This window comes from Oreochromis niloticus, linkage group LG4 (assembly GCF_001858045.2).
Source record: "Oreochromis niloticus isolate F11D_XX linkage group LG4, O_niloticus_UMD_NMBU, whole genome shotgun sequence".
NCBI classification, from domain to species: domain Eukaryota; kingdom Metazoa; phylum Chordata; class Actinopteri; order Cichliformes; family Cichlidae; genus Oreochromis; species Oreochromis niloticus.
This window is the reverse complement of record NC_031969.2, coordinates 5,874,345-5,896,133: the sequence shown is the minus strand read 5'-3', so window position 1 is coordinate 5,896,133 and position 21,789 is coordinate 5,874,345. Positions and strand designations below refer to the sequence as shown.

Genomic DNA, 21,789 nt, shown 5'->3' with positions numbered 1-21,789 from the left:
TAGAGGAATTTCTTTCATTTATGTATTGATCACTTTGTTTATTGGCAATGCTTTTAGGTAACTGTTTTAGCATGTCTGCCTCATACTCCATTCAAACAGTTAGACACACGGTGGGGGTCTGGTAAGGAAGTTGGGGGGAAGCAGACAACTCCACAGGAAGAGTCTTTTTGTCTTTTCTCCACTGTAAGAGATAGCAAGGGAGTGTGAAACTTTCTTTGGGAGGAAAGACCAAAGGTGTGAAAACAGCTGTGTACTGCCTTTTGTTCCTGTAGGAGGTATTTAACTGAGAGCCATGCTCACCCTCTGCCCCAGCGATGGCAGTCCCTCACCATGCTTGGGTTCTGTTCATTCTCTTGATTAAAGAATGTTAGCTACCGCTCTTCGCTTCTCTGCAGGCTTTATTAAATGGAAAACTTCCACAACAACCTCAAAACAATGGTTTATGGATTTTTATCATCTGCAACACCATGTAACACTTGGATGCTAGACCCTTTTACCATCACATTTTCAAGGGTTTATGTGTTATCCTTGATCACAGTTCTAAAAAGTTAACTTTCTTGACATAAAAGTAGCCCAAACAAGACAAATATATGTCCAGTTCTTTTTTACTCCAAACCTACTGATCGGAAAACATTATGTGATGCTGGAAGTTTTCATCCTATCCACCTCCAAAACAAGTTTACCTGTAAGCCAACACATTAGACTTAAGCAAATTTGTGAAATTCCTGAACAATATGCTTTGTGCAGTAGCAGTAGTACTAGAACTAGTACTAGTAGTCCTAGTATTGTGCAGCAACCAGGCTTCAAGAGCAATCACTCTTCTGGCTTTCAAATGGTGACAACATGTCACAGTCTTAGCTGCAAATCAGAAATGTTGGTAAATTTAAAAAAGGAGTTTAAACATCAGCTTTTGACATAGACACAGACTTTATTAATGCCACACTCAGGAAATTCACATGTTACACATGATTTAGCTCACCTGCTAAATCCCCAGAGCAATAACCCCATCAGCATCATTAGCCTGAGTGTTGATCCTCCAGGTGAGCGAGTGAAGTTGTGTGTGTGTGATCAGAGGTGAAGCTGCTTTCTACAAAGTCTCAACAACAACATCTTTAGAAACAAACATCAACAACCAGGAAGAGTCTAAAAGCACTGAATATGAAACAGACCATTTACCATACCCAACACTGAGCTCCTGCACAGTCAGATGGAGTGAAACATAAGGTCCCAGTGGTGTTCTGTTGGATTTAGCAGGTGAGCGTTGTTGCCAGTCAAAACTTTCTTGGAAAAGCATTGCAAGAATCCATGTAATTATTTGTTTTACTTGAATCAAATGTATTGGTTTCATTACATCAAATAAAATAATTTTGGAAACCCGTTACATCAAACAAAACTTTCTTGGAAAAGCACTGCAAGAATCAATCTCGTTATTTGTTTTACCCCGTTCAAATCTATTGGTTTCATGACATCAAATAAATTGTTTATGGAAAACCGTTGCATCCAATAAAACTTTCTTGGAAAAGCATTGCAAGAATCAAACTCATTAATTTTGTTTTCACTAGAATCAAAGTGTAATGTTTTTCATTACATCAAATAAAATATTTTTGGAAACTCATTACATCAATTAAAACTTTCTTGGAAAAACTTTACAAGAATCCATGTAATTATTTGTTTTACTAGAATCAAAGTGTAATGTTTTTCATTACATCAAATAAAACCACCAAGATGGCTGCTTTTGTTTGAAAAGACTGATGTACTTTACTGAAAAATGTGACATTTAAACTGTTTACATTTAAACAGCATTTACAGAGACCAACATTGTTTAGTCTGTTTACTAAAATGACAACTGTGTGAAAAACCTTCAATCAGCCAAAACAAAGAGCAGCTCATCAATGATGTCGTTCAGCACTTTAACAGCAGCAGTTGTTGGGCTGTTTTCTGAATCCTGACTGATGCTGAGAAAGAGTTTCATTTTTGTACAGAACATTTTTTTAGTTGTTCTAATAAGATTTTTGTAAACTTTTACTAAACGCACACAATTTAGATTTAGGCCTGTAGTTATGAACATCTGAAGGATCGTCTCTTTTCAAAGGGAGAACATGGACAGATTTCCATATTTCAGAGATCTCACTGTTCAAAGGCTGAAATTAAAAATATAAGTTAGCAGTTCTGCTGTAACATCTTATTAAGAAAATAAGGATCAAGTTGATTTAGTCCTGCAGATTTATTTGGATCCAACAGATTTAAGGTCCTGTGGACCTCCAGGACACTCAGAGGAGAAAAGCTGAAGGACTGAAGCACAGACTGAGTTTGAGTGGTTACAGAGAGCCTCCTGTTCATTAAGCTGTTTGAGATCTGATGTAAAGATTCACATAAAGACCACGAAGAAACAAAATACTCATTAAAACAGTTTAAATGTCACATTTTTCAGTAAAGTACATCAGTCTTTTCAAACAAAAGCAGCCATCTTGGTGGTTTTATTTGATGTAATGAAAAACATTACACTTTGATTCTAGTAAAACAAATAATTACATGGATTCTTGTAAAGTTTTTCCAAGAAAGTTTTAATTGATGTAATGAGTTTCCAAAAATATTTTATTTGATGTAATGAAAAACATTACACTTTGATTCTAGTGAAAACAAAATTAATGAGTTTGATTCTTGCAATGCTTTTCCAAGAAAGTTTTATTGGATGCAACGGTTTTCCATAAACAATTTATTTGATGTCATGAAACCAATAGATTTGAACGGGGTAAAACAAATAACGAGATTGATTCTTGCAGTGCTTTTCCAAGAAAGTTTTGTTTGATGTAACGGGTTTCCAAAATTATTTTATTTGATGTAATGAAACCAATACATTTGATTCAAGTAAAACAAATAATTACATGGATTCTTGCAATGCTTTTCCAAGAAAGTTTTGACTGGCAACAACGCTCACCTGCTAAATCCAACAGAACACCACTGGGACCTTATGTTTCACTCCATCTGACTGTGCAGGAGCTCAGTGTTGGGTATGGTAAATGGTCTGTTTCATATTCAGTGCTTTTAGACTCTTCCTGGTTGTTGATGTTTGTTTCTAAAGATGTTGTTGTTGAGACTTTGTAGAAAGCAGCTTCACCTCTGATCACACACACACAACTTCACTCGCTCACCTGGAGGATCAACACTCAGGCTAATGATGCTGATGGGGTTATTGCTCTGGGGATTTAGCAGGTGAGCTAAATCATGTGTAACATGTGAATTTCCTGAGTGTGGCATTAATAAAGTCTGTGTCTATGTCAAAAGCTGATGTTTAAACTCCTTTTTTAAATTTACCAACATTTCTGATTTGCAGCTAAGACTGTGACATGTTGTCACCATTTGAAAGCCAGAAGAGTGATTGCTCTTGAAGCCTGGTTGCTGCACAATACTAGGACTACTAGTACTAGTTCTAGTACTACTGCTACTGCACAAAGCATATTGTTCAGGAATTTCACAAATTTGCTTAAGTCTAATGTGTTGGCTTACAGGTAAACTTGTTTTGGAGGTGGATAGGATGAAAACTTCCAGCATCACATAATGTTTTCCGATCAGTAGGTTTGGAGTAAAAAAGAACTGGACATACACTCAAAAAAATAACTCTTTAAATGAACATAAAAAAATCATGGAAAGAATTTCCACGTGATTGAATTACTTTATTTTAGCATTATGCAATTCTGTAATTCCAACTTAATGTACTCAAGTTGGACCAACTTAATTAATGATTGATGAATCAACGTATTTACTGCATTTGAATCCAATATAAGATAATAGTGTTGATCCAACTTTAAGGGTTTTGTTCCAACTCAATTCAGTAGGTTTTCTCCAACTAATGTACTGAATTTGGTTCCAACTTAAGTTAACTGAGTTGAACCAACTCATACAAATTATGTTAATCCAACACAAGTGTTTAATGCTAATAGAAAGCCATTTAATAATGTGGAAATTCTTTCCATGATTATTTTAAGTTCATTTAAAGAGAAATTTTTTTGGAGTATTTAACAAAGTCTAGAGTCTGGATAACATGCATTGCACTATTACAATATCTAAAACTTAAATAAAAAAAAATTGTCATACAGATCTTTTTGTTTTCTCCAATTTATTGGATTTATAGCAAATTTCATATAACGTGTGAAGAATACATGTAATGCAAGTTATATCACAGAAAAACAAAAAAGTAGTGGACATGGTGGCAACTTAACCTGTTCAAACCATTTTTTAACCACAATGAACGGCTGAATCAAGTGATTTTGAAGGTCAAAGAGATGCACTTTCAAAAAAACAAATATCACCAATTTTGTATATCTCAAAATGAATAAAAAATGCATGGTATCATCTGTCTGCAGTTCTTTCTGGTTCATGTTCCAGATACATGGTGTAGCTGTTGTATTGGCAACATTTCTCAACGAGAAAGAAGAGTTTTGAGAACCTGTACTTTGTTGGATAGTTTGTGTGCATCCAACTCCATAAGAATCTTCTGCAGAACCTCAAAGGTGTACCTGAGTTCTGGAGGGTAGCTCAGGTTTAGTGAGTAGACCAGACCAAGCAACATTGCCACTGCAAAAGCTACATTGCCCAACTCACCCATCACTTCCACCCCCTCTAGAACAATCATAACATCCTGAGGGTCATCGCCAGGCTCCGCACCCTCTGATCGAATGACACAGATTCCAAAGACTGTCTCTGCTATGGCAGTGGCGATGCTTTTATCAACGTCCTGTGACAATTAAAAAAAAAAGAAGAGAGAGAGAGATAATTAATGTAAAATACCTAAAAGCTTTATTCATTCAAACTTTATAATAATGTAAATGTAATCAAAAATGACTGCCTGATATTTTTTCTGACTCAAGACAATCTAATTCAATACCTCAACAAAGTCCTGTCTTTTAAAATATTGAGATGTGATAGGGGTGGCTGTGGCTCAGGAGGTAGAGCAAGTCGTGTACTGGATTAATCCTTGGGTTCTCCAGTCTGAATACCAGAACTAACCATGGGTAAGATACTGAACCCCAAGTTTCCAAAACTTGGGGAAAGTTTTGATGAACCCCAAGTTGCTCCTGATACATCCATCAAAGTGTGAATGCTACATAGAAATACTTGTATGAATGTGTGCGTGAATGGGTGAATCATTATATGATATTAGTTCTGTGATGCTATTATTTTATGAGGTTAGTATAAAACACTCAAGAATGGTGCGTGCAGTATCTAGTGAGAAAAATAAAGCCCTTCCTTTTCCTATTTTTAAAAGGTAATTTTTAAAGCCACAAACTTCTTGTATGTAGCTTTTTATATGTAGTTTGAGCCTATCTTTGATCATCTCCTTATATAAGGATAAATGCAAATTAACATACCAGGTAATCCTTCACCAGCTTCTCTGGATCTTCATTCAGGTACACGCAAAGACCTTTGAGGATGCATTCTCTTCTGACTTCAACAGCAGCAGTCTTAATACACAGAGGAAAAATACATAAATTACACAAATATACTCTCTCTCACTCTCCACACATACATATATACATACATATACATACACACACACACACACATATGTGTGTGTGTGTGTATGTGTGTGTATATATACATATACATATATATATATATATATATATATATATACATACATATATACATATACATATATATATACATATATACACACATATATACATATACACATATACACATATATACACAGATATATACACACACACACACACACACATATATATGGAAATCCATTTCAACAACCTAGCAGTGGGGTTAAAGAACGTTTTGTGAGAAATTTAGAGGCTATTGTTTTGCAATCTTTACCCCTTTGGAATAGTCTTTACGCATTTTAGACAAATCTGTCATTGTAATATTATTTATTACTTTGTCTATGAATTTAATCATGCCATACCATCCCCAATTCAAGAAAGTTTGGATGATGTGTAAATGTACATACAATCAGAATGCAATGACTTCCTAGTCTCAAAACTACATGTCACTTACAAATGAACATATTAAATTTTTAATCTGGGAAAATTTGAAAATTTTTAAGAAAAATATTAGCTCATCTTGAATTTGATGAACAGGCCTGCCAGCTCTCCAGACCCCATAACATTTGGCACGTGATAAAATGAAAAAAAAAAAATGACAAAAGAGGACCCCAGGCTGAGAGTTTTTATCGGTTTTTAGCTTTCTCTGTGTGTTATGAATAAATTATCTTTTTTTTGGTACTGGTACTAGTTTTATTTATTTGTGACACCTTAAGGGCTGGTCCGTGAATATATTGTCAGACATAAACCGGTCCGTGGAGCAAAAATGGGTTGGGGACCGCTGCTGTACATGCTGTCCTCATATCAAATTTGTATGTAGTTTAAGCCTATGTTTGCATTCTTTTTCTGCTGTATTTACTCTCAAACTCGCTGTTGAACCCATTTCCTAGTATAGGCCTCTGTAGAGCAGCTAGAATTGTGTATCAGACAAGAATGAGATGACATTCTTCTCCCAAAAGTCGAGCAACAGAGGCCTATACTATGAAGCGAGTTCAACATACCCAGGGTATCTTTCCCTTATCTGGATTAACACTGGTGATCAGGATGTGCACTCACACGAAGTTGGTTATTAACTCATTAACTTAACCTAGGATTTCCCCGGCTCGTTTCCATAAAAAGGGTGGTGTTAGCAATATCTAACCAATCTAAAGGAGCGTTTCACGGGTCATATGACTCTTCTTCCATGAAATAATCCCTATAAGTGTACTCTAGGGACGTTATCAGATAGGGATTAACAATCTATAAAGAAGACTAAAATATAACAGTAAAAAACACCCATGCTGTTTAGGGACTAGTGATGAATGGTGCAGCAAATGTTGAATCTGATGTTTTAATAAACAGAGCAGTAAAATAAACATTGTAGTTCCAGTAAATTATTTGCTTAAAGTGCTGTTGTTTATTTGTAAGGTGATATCAGCACATTAGAGTCTGAAAATTTAAACTGGACTCACTTAAACACTAAACTTACCATCCCGCAGCCTGATAAAGGAGACATGGAAATCACATTAGCTTGTCTCCATATCAAAGTGAAATCAATGTCACTGAACAGATATTTTAGGTGAATTACAAATTTAACTGATTAGTTTTCAGCTGCAGTTCAAGCAGAATAAAAATTAGCAGATTAGAATCAAGTACAAAAACATTTACAAATGTTTCTAACTCTAATTCTATGTTTATTTGTAAGTAAAAGATGGTTTTGAAATGCAAATCACTGCATTCTGGTTTTAGTTACACTTTACACAATATCCAAACTTTCTTCAATTGGGCTTGTATAAATATATCTTGTCATCCCTGGGTTGCAGGTGCCATGATGGTCTTAATTTTTCGCCCTTGTATTCCACCCTTCTTGGCATATATCTTCATAAGGTTTGCCGAATAACTATCCAGCTGGGAGAAGAACTTGGACTGCAAATGGATTGTTGTAATCCTCTTGAATTCTGCACTCACCTGCAAAAGGCAGAATAATAATCCAACAGACAAAACTCAGTTTCACTAATAATAAGAATACATTTATAACTGAGATTTACACAGCACCTTTCAACAAAACCCCAGGATACTTAACAAAGGAAAATACAACCACAAATAATTAACAGAGGATTGTGTTGTCATTATTCAGTCCACTTAAAAGTGAGTCAAGTCTGTTCAATACATGTCAATGCATAATCCATTAATTTCTTGTATATTAGGTTCCTGCATTCATATTTGTAACTAAGCTAACACAGGCTGCTTTAGCTGACCTTCAGTAAATCCCATGTGGTCACAAGTTACTTTTATATAATAATCCAATGGAAGCAAAATATTGCTGTTTTGTTAAACCCATTCAATTACCTCACACACATGGAAGAGAGCTGGCCACCTCATTTTGAAATCAGCGATCATCGGTGCTTCACGTATCACCTCTTGCCTTCTGAGAGCCAAGGTCTTCTCCATCATTGCAGCCACCCTATGGTCATTGTTTTTTTTCTTAACTTCTGACAGGAGGTCCACTCTGATTTCTTCTAGTGTCTCTGCAGTTTCACCAGCTGGATAAGTGGGGCAGTAATTCACTTCAGCTTTTTTTGGCTTCTTCACGCCATACGCAGGAGTACATTTGCCATCAGGTTTATGTTTTAAGGAATTCACAGTAACTTCAGGGCATCCAAGCCGTCTAAGCTTAGTTCGGTAGTTAGCAAGTTTATACTTCAAGCTTGTTTTCCATCCGCCATATCCAGTGACTGAACCAGGCTCTTTCAAACATGGATGGGTTGTTACAAGAGCTTCTGCGACCTCATCAAACTCCCTGTCAGAGAGGTAGACCTTGTACTGAACAATTGTTTCAGCTAAACCATCAAGAATGGCAGACTTAATTTTATGATCAGGATTCAACAAAGCTCCAGTTTCTTTGAAAGTAGCATTGGCCCTGTCCAGCTGTAGTTGAGTATCATAAGAGAACCGGGGAATGGGGAAGACATCGGGCCATGCAGTGGCTCTTGAGGACGTAGATTCAGGAGAAGACAATATGTCTGTATCAAATGAGTTCCCAGGAGATGAAAGGGATGAGGAGTCATCTAGAGTGCGGGAAGTGGCAGCAGATGAGTAAAGAGGGAGCAGTGGCTCACCAGGCTCGACAGGTGCAACTGAGCTAAAGATGACCTTGATGGTACTTTTGTCCTGGATGTCCGACATTGACTCCAAGTTGGTGAATTCATTCCCAAATTCTGCATCCATGAACTGAAGCCTGAAGTCCCCATTAACTCCACACTGTCCCTTTATCTGCTGAACTAGCTCACTGACAGACTCTGGCATCCCATTTGGAAGGATCAATCTCCGGGAATCATTTTCGGAGAAAATGATTCTGAGTTTCACCATTGCAGCCATTTCACAACAGCCTAAAAGAGGAAATTAAGACAACGTTAACCGTTTCAACAAGGGTAAATCTGATTTCAACAAAGCAATTCGATAAAGGTGTGGCAGGCTATGTCCATTAAAATTGATGTAAATAAAATAATGCCACATTAATTTTCAATACATTTTAGATTTATTAGACTGCCTGTCATAAAAATGAGTTAATTCCTGTAATTTGGACTCTTTCCTTTTCAGTGAGTTCAACATTTTACCATGTTGAACAGGAATGAAGAATTTCAAAATGAATTATTCACATTTTTATAATCAAATTTAAACTGGAATTCTCTCAGGAGTAAAATTAATAAAGCATAACATTCTCTTCAGGAATTAAAATAAATAATTGTAACTTGGCATCTTAATAAGAATTTGCTTTACCATTTATTTCTAGTTCTGCAAGATAATATATTGAAAATTAAATGCATAACAACATTAATTGTACTTTAGCAATAAAAATATTTAGATTATAGAGCTTGTCCACACTGCAAGTCTCTAAGTTTATTAAGTAGACAAATATTTTATTTCAAAAAAATTTAAAAAACAGAAAAAAATATCTGTTCATGTTTGGTCTTTCCTCCTCAGTGTACTAAAAACATATATCAATTGTTAAGGAAACTACTGTGCAATAGTTGCAACTTACAAACTTACACATTTCAACAACCCATACATAAAATACATAAAATGTGTATTTATCACAACAGTTTCTGTGGTAGAGCCCAACTAGCTTATTTGCAGAGGTTAAGTTATAAACAATATCTACATTTGAAGTAGCTATGTCTTTCATATTAGGCTTTTATACTTGTGCTAGCTTGACATTGTGCTATATTGTTGTACTAACGTGCTAGCTAGCACAAATGGCATAAACAGACAGATTTTAAAAAAACAAAAAACAAAAAAAACAAATGTGAATAAATATCACTGAAAAGAATAGACAAACTAATGATATCTTTACGCAAAAAGTATTTTCATCTGGATGGATGAAGACAGATTCACTCTTACCTTTCCAAGATGACCGCGAAGCAAACCATGCGCTTTCCTGTCTCCTGTGGTTAAAATCACGTGTGATCTTGTGATATCGCGAGTCTTTAAGGCAGCTAACCACTCTTGTTAGATTTTATCATGTCATATCAACAAGAATAAATTTAAGAGGTGCTAAATTGGTAAATTTCATGCAGATCATATATGATTTAATTACGTTCACCTTGGAAACATAAATTAATTTTGTTCAAATCACATGTTAGAGACTTGTAAATGCAATAACCACCCAATTTCACTTTTTTGAGTGTATATTTGTCTTGTTTGGGCTACTTTTATGTCAAGAAAGTTAACTTTTTAGAACTGTGATCAAGGATAACACATAAACCCTTGAAAATGTGATGGTAAAAGGGTCTAGCATCCAAGTGTTACATGGTGTTGCAGATGATAAAAATCCATAAACCATTGTTTTGAGGTTGTTGTGGAAGTTTTCCATTTAATAAAGCCTGCAGAGAAGCGAAGAGCGGTCGCTAACATTCTTTAATCAAGAGAATGAACAGAACCCAAGCATGGTGAGGGACTGCCATCGCTGGGGCAGAGGGTGAGCATGGCTCTCAGTTAAATACCTCCTACAGGAACAAAAGGCAGTACACAGCTGTTTTCACACCTTTGGTCTTTCCACCCAAAGAAAGTTTCACACTCCCTTGCTATCTCTTACAGTGGAGAAAAGACAAAAAGACTCTTCCTGTGGAGTTGTCTGCTTCCCCCCAACTTCCTTACCAGACCCCCACCGTGTGTCTAACTGTTTGAATGGAGTATGAGGCAGACATGCTAAAACAGTTACCTAAAAGCATTGCCAATAAACAAAGTGATCAATACATAAATGAAAGAAATTCCTCTAGAAGGTGATTGTCAGTTTTGTTGGGATTTTTAGAGACACAGAGAGTAACAGAGAGCCTGTTCTGCACTACTTAAAAAAAAAAAGGATTTTCAGAGCTGTTTATATACGAAGCAGTGTTCATAGAAACATTGATCAACCCTGTTTTTGGCATTGAATGTTACATTTGTGACAGTTTCAATAAAAGCCTAAAAATTGTTGCATTTATACTGGAGAGCAAAGAAAGATTAAATGCTACTTGTACTATGGAAAATCAGTTTCATAAAAGCTACATAAACAGAACTGAAGAAGACTGTGTTTGTAAAACTAGTGGTAACATGTGAGAATTATAAGACTAATTAAGTTTTAAGACTGTTTCTGCTATCGATACAATTTGTGTTGTTAATCCTGAATGATTCACGGTGACAGCATCATAAGGTCATTTTACTACACACACACACACACACACACACACACACACTTGGAAAATCACATAGTTTGACCATAAAATCCCAGAATAATTAGTATTTGAGAATGTGGCAGCAACATCATTAAAGAAAAAATGTCTTTCCATGACACTTTCATTTAAAAATATAAAAATGTGAAGTTTTTTGTGTAAATCATTAAAACAAACAAAAAAACTTAATACCTTAAGAATCTCCTGATGAAATTTGTGAATATCTAGATCAATGGTGTTTCCATGTGAGAGTCTATAGGGCATAGACTGAGGCTGGGTTTTAGAAATACATGATGGTAACATAAGACATGTTAACTCTGAGAACACTAACATTTAGTTTAACGTGCGAGAGGTAAATGCATCACAGAAGCTAAAAAGGAGTTCCTTGTCTCTAGATTAGTTAATATAAATTGAAAATAAAGTGATTTGAACAGGTTTGATGCATTATACAAAAAAAGGTTGATGAAATTGTTCACATGATCTAAGCAAGAGTCACTCGGAATCTCAAATGTTAAAGTACACTTACTGATTGTACTTTTACTACATGAGCTAATGTAGATGCTCTAAAAGCACGCTGACTGAAAAAGAAGCACACATTTGGAGAAACTGTGCTGTAACTTCTCATACTGTGAAGTTTTCTGACAAAAGTGAATTGAAAACTTATGCTGTACAGCTTACTAAGGGGTCCTTTGATGGGCCATGTGCAATTACACAAAAGAACAAGTTAAATTTCACAATAACACTGACTGGAGAAAAGCCAGTTTGGGATTCTAATTGAAATTACAACTGTAATCAGTAAAATCAGTGCTGTGATAGTTTAAGATCAAAACCTGATTTAAAACACAGTCTAACATCAACATTCTTGCCCCTGAAAATAGGCCAGGATGGCTGAAAAATGTACTTTAAAATGAGATTTTCTTTTTGTTTCATTGGAACAGTAAAGTACCATAACAAAGAAATGAGTACACCTTTGTAGATATCACTGATATGGAGTTTTTCATGTTTTACATAAAGACTTAGGGCTGCTAGTTTCCTAGTGGCATTTTCTCATTTAAACCATGGTGACTTAAAAGTTTAGCAGCAAGACACTTGTTTCCTTTGTTCCATCAAACATTTCTTTCAGCCATCTGTGTTTATCAGAGCGATATGTGACTAATTTTTTATTGAATCACCAGAAAGTACACAAACACAAGATTAAATATTTTATTTATTTATCAAAGATACATAATTACACATTGATACAATGAACAAGGTGTGAATGAAAATTACACATGGTGTAAGAAAAACATTATAACATACAAATAAGTATTTTATGATAATGTGACATAGTTTAAAAGCATAAGAATAAAAGTTTTAAAAAAGTCATGTTCTTTGATGATCACATTACATGTATCACATTTTTTAAAGCATAACGTAGGGAGCAGAGTGTTCACAAAAACAGTTTTATGATTACTTTTTCCACAGTGCTTGTATGCCTCTTGCAAAACTATGTACTTTTCACCATAAGACACAATGACTCACAATTATCTAAGACCAGCCATGAAATGTCTGTCGCTTCATTACAATCATTTGTCCCCGCTGCTGCCCTCAGATCCAGTCTTCTGTACTGGGGGGTAAAATTGCTTTTTTGGTGGTTCGTAAAAAAAATATCTCAAAAAGCGATGTTGGTGAGGGGACCAGAAACACTGGGTTGCAGAGCAGTTGGTAAGGACTTGTATATTTCTGGAGAGTCTGCAAAAGCTGTCTTGCTCGTGCTCCTGATTGGATATGTGGAGCCCGGCTCTGATATCTCACTGGTGGCAGCTAAAGGTAGGCACGCCTTGGAGGCGGAGTTGGTCTCGGGCGCAATCTTTCAAACGAGCCTCACGGCATTTCAGGCAACCTCAGGCCGGAAACAACATCCGGTCACTCGCGGTCAAAATCCACGGAGAGCTGGTGTTTCGCAGGGATCAGGTTAACACATCTGGCTTAAATGAGAGTCTAAAAAATATAAAGAAAAACAAAAAGAATTTTAAAACACGCAAACTAGCAAAATATCAAAGGAGCATAACATAACAATAACAAGATGATATGAGATACCTGATGAGAAAATGATAGGTGATGTAGAGATGTAATGTATAAGCTTTGACGGGAGTTAAACTGGATCTTATATATATTTTTAAAGTGTATTGTACGTGGGATAGGCTCCAGCGCACCGCGCGAGCCTGAAAAAAGGATAAGCGGAAGCGAATGGATGGACGGATGGTGTATTGTACGTGTTACAAACCAATGTGATATTTTTTAAATGAAAGGATTGAGAGAATGGTAAAAAGGAAAATGCAAAAATGTAGTTAGAGAGGAAGATGAACACTTACCGAGTGATATGCACATAGGGAAAGCGACGCGAGTTGTTGTTGATCCCTGGTTCTGGTATGGGCTCAAAATGTGGTCATAAATATTTTGTACTTGTAAATCAGGATTTGTATGTGTAAAAAGAATTTGTGCGTGCGTAAAAAAGATTTGTGTGTGTAAAAAGAATTTGTGCGTGTGTAACAAAGATTTGTATGTGTAAAAAAGATTTGTGTGTGGACTTAGCCAAAAACCCCCCTGCAAGTTACAAGTACGAATTTTGACCCTATTTTTCTTCCTGTCATCTGATTGGTCAATGTCATGTCAATCACAAATGTAACAATCCAATCAGAGAACAGATGGGTTTGGCTGTCGGAGGGGCACTTTTTTGAACTGCAGGTCCTTGAAGGGTAATACAGTTTGAAGCTGGAGGATCTCTATATAAATATCCGATAGCAGCTAGGTCCCCTTACTTTCAGCAGCTGTTGAAAGGATAAAGTTGTGGTATGTCAGTGGTTAGAAATACCATTATTACTTTAGGATTAGTTTAACACAAAGTCAGGGCTGACCCGGGACCATTGCTGTGAGCCACAGTGCGCAGCATAAAGGTCCTTTCACATCGGATGCAGGATGTGCTGCTAATGCTAACTGCTAACTAAAAGCAAAGGATCCAGAATTTGTTGCGCTGGCTGCTGAGCTCTGTGGGTTTTTGCAGCAGCTCTACCTGTACTAGATGCACCTGCTCCTTGTCGTTTCTATCTCTGACTTTATGTCCTCTACAACAGTTTCTGGTTTTTTTGCTAGTTCTTCAAATGTTCAATAAAAACATGTATGCTAATTCATAACGAAGAAAGCTTTGTAATGAAGACTGTCATTTCCAAAACACTGCCCCCCCCCAGCGGTCCGCAGCGCTGTTGAAAAGGCTGTGGAAGTCCCTGTATAAAGCACGTAGACCTGTGACACAAAAATCACCAAACTCGAACGACCACAGACTGTTTTCCTTCGTGGTGATGAAGGAAAACGCTAGGTTGGCATGTAAAAGGGTATTTATTCCCTTCAAGGACCTGCAGTTCAAAAAAGTGCCCCTCCGACAGCCAAACCCATCTGTTCTCTGATTGGATTATTACATTTGTGATTGACATGACATTGACCAATCAGATGACAGGAAGAAAAATAGGGTCAAAATTCGTACTTGTAACTTGCAGGGGGGTTTTTGGCTAAGTCCACACACAAATCTTTTTTACACATACAAATCTTTTTTACGCACGCACAAATTCTTTTTACACATACAAATCTTTTTTACTCACGCACAAATTCTTTTTACACATACAAATCTTTTTTACACACACACAAATCTTTTTTACGCATGCACAAATTCTTTTTACACATACAAATCCTGATTTACAAGTACAAAACTGATTTACAAGTACAAAATATTTATGACCACATTTTGAGCCCATATTCTCGGTTGTTGCGAGCTCGTTTCCCGCAGGCTCTTCTGCACTTCGGGCGTAGCGATGAGGCTCAAAACACCCCAATTAGACAAAGTAAAGGCGATCCGCGGTGTGAGGGGACCAAAACTTTCACCTCCTTTTAGCTGGTAGAAAAAGATTTTGCTCTCTCTTAGGCTGAAGGCATAGCCCCAAAATCGGAATCTCTCTTGCATAGGGTTTTTTTTTCCGGTAGAAAAGAAGAGTTACATTTAGGCCTAAATGTTAAATTATTTAACCTGAGTGAGAGCCAGCTGTCCATGCTTCCGAAGTCAGATGGCTTGTGAGAGACCGAAGAAAGTCTTAACCTGAGCGGGGGGATCGTGAAAATCCAAGCTGAGCGCGATTGGGTGAGCGGGGTGCGAATGGAGCCGCCCCTTTGTTATGTGATTGGCAGCGGGGCAGTAAGGTTTACCTGGGAGGCGGAGTGGATCTCCGGCGCAAATTTCAAACGAAGACCCAGAATCATTAAGCAGTAGATGGTGGAGCGAATAAGAAGGAAAAAGACACTGCTCTGGTTGGGGGCCGGTGCGGCTCGGAGCGAAGGGAGAACTTAGACTCTGAGCGGAATTTGAGAAAAAAAGACTAAGGATTTGGTTTCAGGATTTGCCCCTGTTATCGAGTATAAGGTTTTGGGTATACGGGGGTTCCCTACAGGTTATTTCTAGGGGTTTTTTGTTTTGCGTATTTTGGAGAGAAACCGCGGAGGTTTTTTTTGTTTTGTTTTGTTTTTCAGGAGGATTTGCCGGTTATGTGCCTAAGGATCGCGAGTAAGAACTTAGACACGGAGCTAGTGATAGGGCTGTTTTTTGAGAAAAAAGACTAAGGATTTGGTTTCAGGATTGGGGATAGGAGGGTGCCTACAGGTTATTTCTAGGGGTTTTGGAGAAAAACGCGGAGGGTTTTTGAGGAGTTTGTCCCTGCTTATTTGTCTAAGGATCGGGTGGGACCCGCGGAGATCGCCAGTGTTTTTTTGTGACTCTGAGTTTGATTTTAAATTTCTTTGTTTGGATTAAACAAATGCATATAAATTGAAATAAACTTTTCCCACAAGGCATGCACCCTGTATGTCTGGCCATACTGAACGTTACAAAAGCACAAGTTTAACTAAGCACATTTATACTGGTTTAACACATTTTCACCCATAAACACGGTCCCAGAGACACAGGCCCGGTCCCGAGTCAGGCGCGCGCACGAGCGCGCCTAGACACACACAGGCGCCCTGTGCACTCATGCGCTGTCATGCGCTGACCCACCACCAGATGGCGTTTCTTTAGGGAAAAAAGGAAAAAGTTTTTAATGGATTAAAAAAATAAAAGAATGCTATTTGATATAAAAACTTTTCTAAAATAAGCAATTAGTTCTTATTTTAGGGGGAAGAAAAGCAATGAACTAGCATATTTTGGATGAATATCATATTTTTATGAAAATCATAATTTTTATGAATATCATAATTTAATTATTATCATAATTTAATTACTTCCTGAGCTCATGAATAATTCATAGAACCTAACACTCAAAAAGCTCATGAATATTTTGACAGAAGGGGTCTATTATCCCTCTCTAACCTGAAATTTCCCATACAGAAGAATTTCTGATTTGAACCATTTTTCAAAAAAAATGACTGCATCACCGCATGCTGAGACACCGTCAAAACCACAAAATTAGTGTAATTAACACACAATTAGTAACACATTTTTCCTTTTTTTCTTTTTTTTTGACTAGATGTAAATAAAAAGCCGGGTTGTCAAGGAGTCCGGTGAAGCAAACGGCTTCCGCTCCTCCATGCAAGACAAAGAATTTCTTTTAAGAACACATATGTCTGCATAACTGGATGCGGAGACATCCCCACAATCCATAAAAAAGTGCATATATATTACTACTGAGGATTACCAGGCACTTGCACTGGTGGTGGCGTGGCAACCGCAGGTGGATGTTCTGGTAGTTGTGCAGTAGGTGGAGCTGGACAGACTCCCTAGAGCCTCCAGCGGAGATGGATGATGGCGTGGAAAACTGCAGAGAGCTGGAGGGACTCTCCAGAGTTGCCAGCGGATGCAGCAGATGGTGAAGCTGCAGATGATGGCTGGAGCAGCTCTCCTGAGCCCCCAGTGGAAACAGACGGCTGGAGCGGCTCTCCTGAGCCCCAGCGGAAACAGGCAGCAGCATGGGAGCTGCAGGTGGCTGGACTGGCTCTCCTGAGCCTCCAGCAGGAACAGGCAGCGGCGTTGGAGCCACAGGTAGCTGAGCAGGTAGCCGAGAAAAAAATCACTGAGCAGTTGACTGAGCTAGTAAATGAGCTAGTGACAGAAGTTGAAGTGGTTGTTGAGCTGATTCTCCAAAGCCTCCACTGTATGAGGAAAACAGCTGGATGGGCTCACCTGAGCCTCCTGCAGGCAACCGTTGGACACCAGTCACGCCAACCTGAGGATTAGGTACAGGTGCAGGAGTTAGCTCGTCCACAGCCGCTGACATCCTGGGAGCCGGGACAGGCACCAGCAACGGCTGGGCGTCTGCTGTACCCACACGGGAAGCAGGTATGGATGCCGGGACTAGCAGAACCTCAGCCGGCCTGGGAGCCGGAGCAGGGACCAAATAGGCCCCAGCCCCACTCACCGGGGTAACTGATATGAGAGTAAAAATCAGTTTTAAATTTTTTTCCACCATTGCTAACAGTCTTTGACAAAGCAGTCTTAGCAGTGTCTGAGTTTATAACTCAAGGCTCAGAAGAAGCAGTGCACAAACAGTTTCTTAAGTCCAGTAAATCAGCTGCCTCAGAATAAATAGTCTCATGTTTGACAGTCTTAACAGTGTTTGAAGACTGATTGCCTTTAAGTTAAACCCTCAGCTTAGGAGGAGTATGAGAAAACTAGTCACTTGCTCAGCAGCCATTGAGTGATGGAGGAGGGAGTGCCGGGGTGAACAGCTGAGCCTCCGGCACGCAGCTTTCAGCTTTACAGGTAATTCTTGCCCCTCAGATGTGTTTTAATATTGTTGTCTTGTATAATCCGCCATCACGCAGTGTTTAATTTTATGATCAGTTGCAAGATACAGTAAAAGAATTGAATCTTTGCAGAGAAACTATATTTTATGGTGACTGTCATATAAAATGGTTGGATAAAACTAATAAACAAAAATTAAAAATGATTATGTCAAAATTTCATTTTAAACAAATAATCAAAGGACCTACAAGAGTCACCGAAAATAGTAGAACTCTAACTGATACGGTATTTACTAATGAAATAGATCGGATAACAAAAACATATAATCTATTAACTGGTCTGTCTGATCGTAATATGATTTTAACTGTTAGGAAACTGTTTAAGGCACCACAACATGGGAGCCGGGTGTCAGTTTAAGTGCAGAGACTTACAACCTAAAGGGATCATTTTAATAGGGAATAGGAGTTGTCTTTGTCTAGACAACTCCTTCTCCAAAAGTTTATTTATGATAAACGATGAAACATTGATGATCGTAACGTTCTTTGTGGGATTTACCAGTGAGAGAATGGGAAGTGAGAGTGTCCTTAATCACTACACCATTCTCAGTCACCTAATGGAATTTACTGCACTGTCCAAAAAGAGGACCACCGCATTATTCATTTGGGAGGCCAGCTTTACACTGCTATACCCAACTAACTAACCCACAGCCAAACTGCACTCAGCTGGCAGCCGGCAAGTCAACTGCCAGCAAAGCTGGTAGCAGTTAAACAAAGAAAACTTCGACCCTCCTCACCAAAGTCACCCAATAATCCCCCACATAGCAGAAAAAGACTATAAACATCCATAAAAAGAGAAAAGTTTGACACAATTCACTCACGCTGCATCCCATCCCAAGACTCAATCACCACACCCACTCAGAGAGAGAGAGAGAGATTGCAGCAATAGGGAGCATTTAGATCCTGGAGATCCAGGCCATCCACAGCTCCCAAGAGTACTATAGCCCTGAGCCACACATCTCTGTACCAACTGGGCATCCATCCAACCACAGGGCAAGAGTCTCAGCGATCTAGAGGCAACAGGCGGCCGATTCTGCCACAGACCACCCTGAAGCCACCCTGGACCACCTCGTTGAATTTGGTGAATGGAGTCACTTAAACAGCCTCACTGGGCCATAACATTGTTTGCTCCTGCTCTGTGGAGAGGAGTGTGTGTGTTTTGATTATTTAACCTTACTGACTTGCTTACTCAGTTTAGTGACCAACCTCTGGGTTTTGTTGTTTCCTTTCTTTTAAAGCTGATAGCGGCTTGTCAGTACTATGTAAGTGCCAGCTTTGCTCGTTCACGTACGTGCACACACACATGCACGTTCACACGTATGCGCTACCCTCCAGAACTGCTGGCTTTGCTTGTTCATGTACCCAACACCTATCTCCTGCTAGTGAGTGTGTTTTAATTAGGTTTTAATGTCTTATCTGTTTTGTGAAGTGTGTATTTTGGTTGTCAGTGGGAATTTATACAAACAGGTATTACTTTTATAGATGGGAAGGGAAACCTTCGTTAGAGGCATTTGATTTTCTCTGTCTATAAAAACATATATATTTAATATACAAAATACTGAGCTCTTCCTTCAGAATCAGCAGGAGCAGATAATGGCGTATGTAACACTGCAGCTGTAACACCAGTTTTCCAGCATTAATCACTGAGGATCGAATTACACAATGTAATTCAACCTTTTCAAACCACTGAACCACATCAAAAATAATCCAAACTCGCTGCCTGAAATCACTACAAATTTTGACACAAGTGTTACTGAAGGTGATGCAGATGAAGCTGAAAAGCAGAGGCTCCTTTAATCAGATTAAGGAATGAAGTCTACTTACAGTGTAAATACTTATTCAGTGTAAGTTATACTGCAGTAGTGTTTAAATCAGTGACATTAATCCTTTCTACAAGTTTCTTGAGAATGGCACTCTTTTATGTATTTACTTTTTCATGGTTTACCATATAATTTCTGTATGATAATCATCATCACAATAATATAATGAGTTTCTGTTTTGTTTTTTACACTCAGTGTAAGCATATATTATGACAATAGGCACAAACCCTGATACATACATTGGGTAACATGACAGAGGTTTCTCAGTCACAAACTGAATGATGTATATTAATGAGTAAAATGCTCATTAACCCAACTTTCCATTGTTTTAATGATTATTGAACTAATAATTCTAAAAAAAAAAAAAAAAGGCTACACAAAAACACATATCCTGGTGTTTATATGCAAAACCTGACATTTAGCTAATTGGACAGCACAAAAGAGCTTGTTGACTGTTTTGTATTAATAAAAAAAGTGACCCTGTATAAATGTGATCAGTGCTGAAATTGATAAAAAAAAAAAAAATAGCTGTGAACATGAAGTATACTCCTAATTATAGCATGAAAAGTCTATCCACCCAGTAACTATCCTGCTGACACCCCCACGAACTTATTTGTTCAGTTATGTAAAAAAACTCTTTTTCAATTCAGTCATTGCATAAAATGTACGTAGTTCTCAGTGAAATGCGACAGCTAACAAAAACAAAAACACTTCACAAGTGACTGTGTCCAAGAATAAAGTTTTATTTTCTGTGTCTTATAGATAAGATTTGTTTTGCCTCTCATTGTGAAAGCAAAGATGCAAAGAGTGTTAATCTCTTTTAAAACTGTTGAGCGAGTCATTTAAACTTTCCCATGAGTCTTGCAAAACTGCAGTATTTCCAGCATAGTGTGTGTACACGTGGTCTCACAGTCAGGAAGAAAAACAGGATCTGTTTTTATTAACGACCTACCCTAGCTGTCATGCACTTCAGGAGGCAGTCTGCCACTTTGACACATTTTGACCAAAAGCCCTTACATTAACTTGATGAGGGTCACAGTTTCATGTTTTGCCCAAGGCCACCTCAAAACATGGACAGAAAGATCCAGTGAAGCAACTGCAGCCAGATTTATGTGTTTTCAGCATTTATTCTCACGACACAATTGCCCTACTAATGGTTCAGCACCTCTAGCATTTACTTTCTGCATATGACAGAAGCCTTATCTACCCTCAGCTTGCTTGGGGCACTTGCCTCAGTTGCCAACTCTGATATCACCCTATATAATGCTATAATTGTACATTTTAATCTGTCAAAAGAGGACTTCTGGGCCTCTTTCTGTCTCTTTTTAAAGAGACAGAAAGAGGCCCAGATGCTGAAGTCCCCTGAATGACTGAATTCTGCTTGGAGTAGACTTGAAAGGGTGGCATACATGTGTCTTTGTGTTTGACACTAGTCCGATTGTAGATTGTACGCAACCAAGGTTTCTGCATAGTGCTGGATTTCAATTCGTGCACAGGGAAAGTTTCAGTATTCAGCTGTGTGAAATTGTGATGAGTGTCATATTCTTACGAAGGAACTCATGAACTTCCTTTAAAGAATATCTCTAAAACAAAACGGTAACAAATCCGGACAATTTCTTGCTAACCAGTTAAAAATCAATAAAGAAAAAACAACTATATGTGCTGTTAAAGATTTATCTGGGAATACAACATATGATTTTAAAAAAATAAACAAAATTTTTAGGGATTTCTATGAAACTTTATATACACCACAAATAAACCCATCCAAAAACGAAATTGATCAGTTTTTGGACAACATAACTCTTCCAAAATTATTAGACATGTCATGGCCCTGTGCCTCCCCGGCTAGCCCGGTCTGGCTACAAGTGTTTTTGTCTCTTTTGTCCCTTCTCTCGTCCCTCTCGTGCTCTG

The 21,789-nt window shown here is 37.9% G+C and overlaps 1 protein-coding gene and 1 long non-coding RNA gene across 5 annotated transcripts; both read right to left on the bottom strand.

Moving 5' to 3' along the window:
- Positions 1-3,680: 3,680 nt before the first annotated feature.
- Positions 3,681-10,210, bottom strand: LOC109194394 (sterile alpha motif domain-containing protein 3-like). 4 transcript variants are annotated; one of them, XM_019358252.2, is made up of 6 exons: positions 9,936-10,210; positions 7,884-8,923; positions 7,347-7,502; positions 5,370-5,462; positions 4,603-4,735; positions 3,681-4,524 (listed from the first exon to the last, which is right to left on the bottom strand). In XM_019358252.2, exons 2-6 carry the CDS (start codon positions 8,910-8,912, stop codon positions 4,421-4,423), a joined length of 1,515 nt encoding a protein of 504 aa, XP_019213797.1. In that variant the 5' UTR covers positions 8,913-8,923; positions 9,936-10,210; the 3' UTR covers positions 3,681-4,420. The 4 variants fall into 4 exon arrangements, with proteins under 4 accessions (XP_019213797.1, XP_025762494.1, XP_019213796.1 ...); XM_025906709.1 differs by having other exon boundaries at positions 3,681-4,517; XM_019358251.2 differs by having other exon boundaries at positions 3,681-4,735.
- Positions 10,211-12,434: 2,224 nt separating this feature from the next.
- Positions 12,435-13,653, bottom strand: LOC109202021 (uncharacterized). Its single transcript, XR_002061984.1, has 2 exons — positions 13,600-13,653; positions 12,435-13,225 (listed from the first exon to the last, which is right to left on the bottom strand). It is a non-coding gene; the product is annotated as an uncharacterized LOC109202021 (long non-coding RNA).
- Between the last annotated feature and the right edge of the window lie 8,136 nt (positions 13,654-21,789).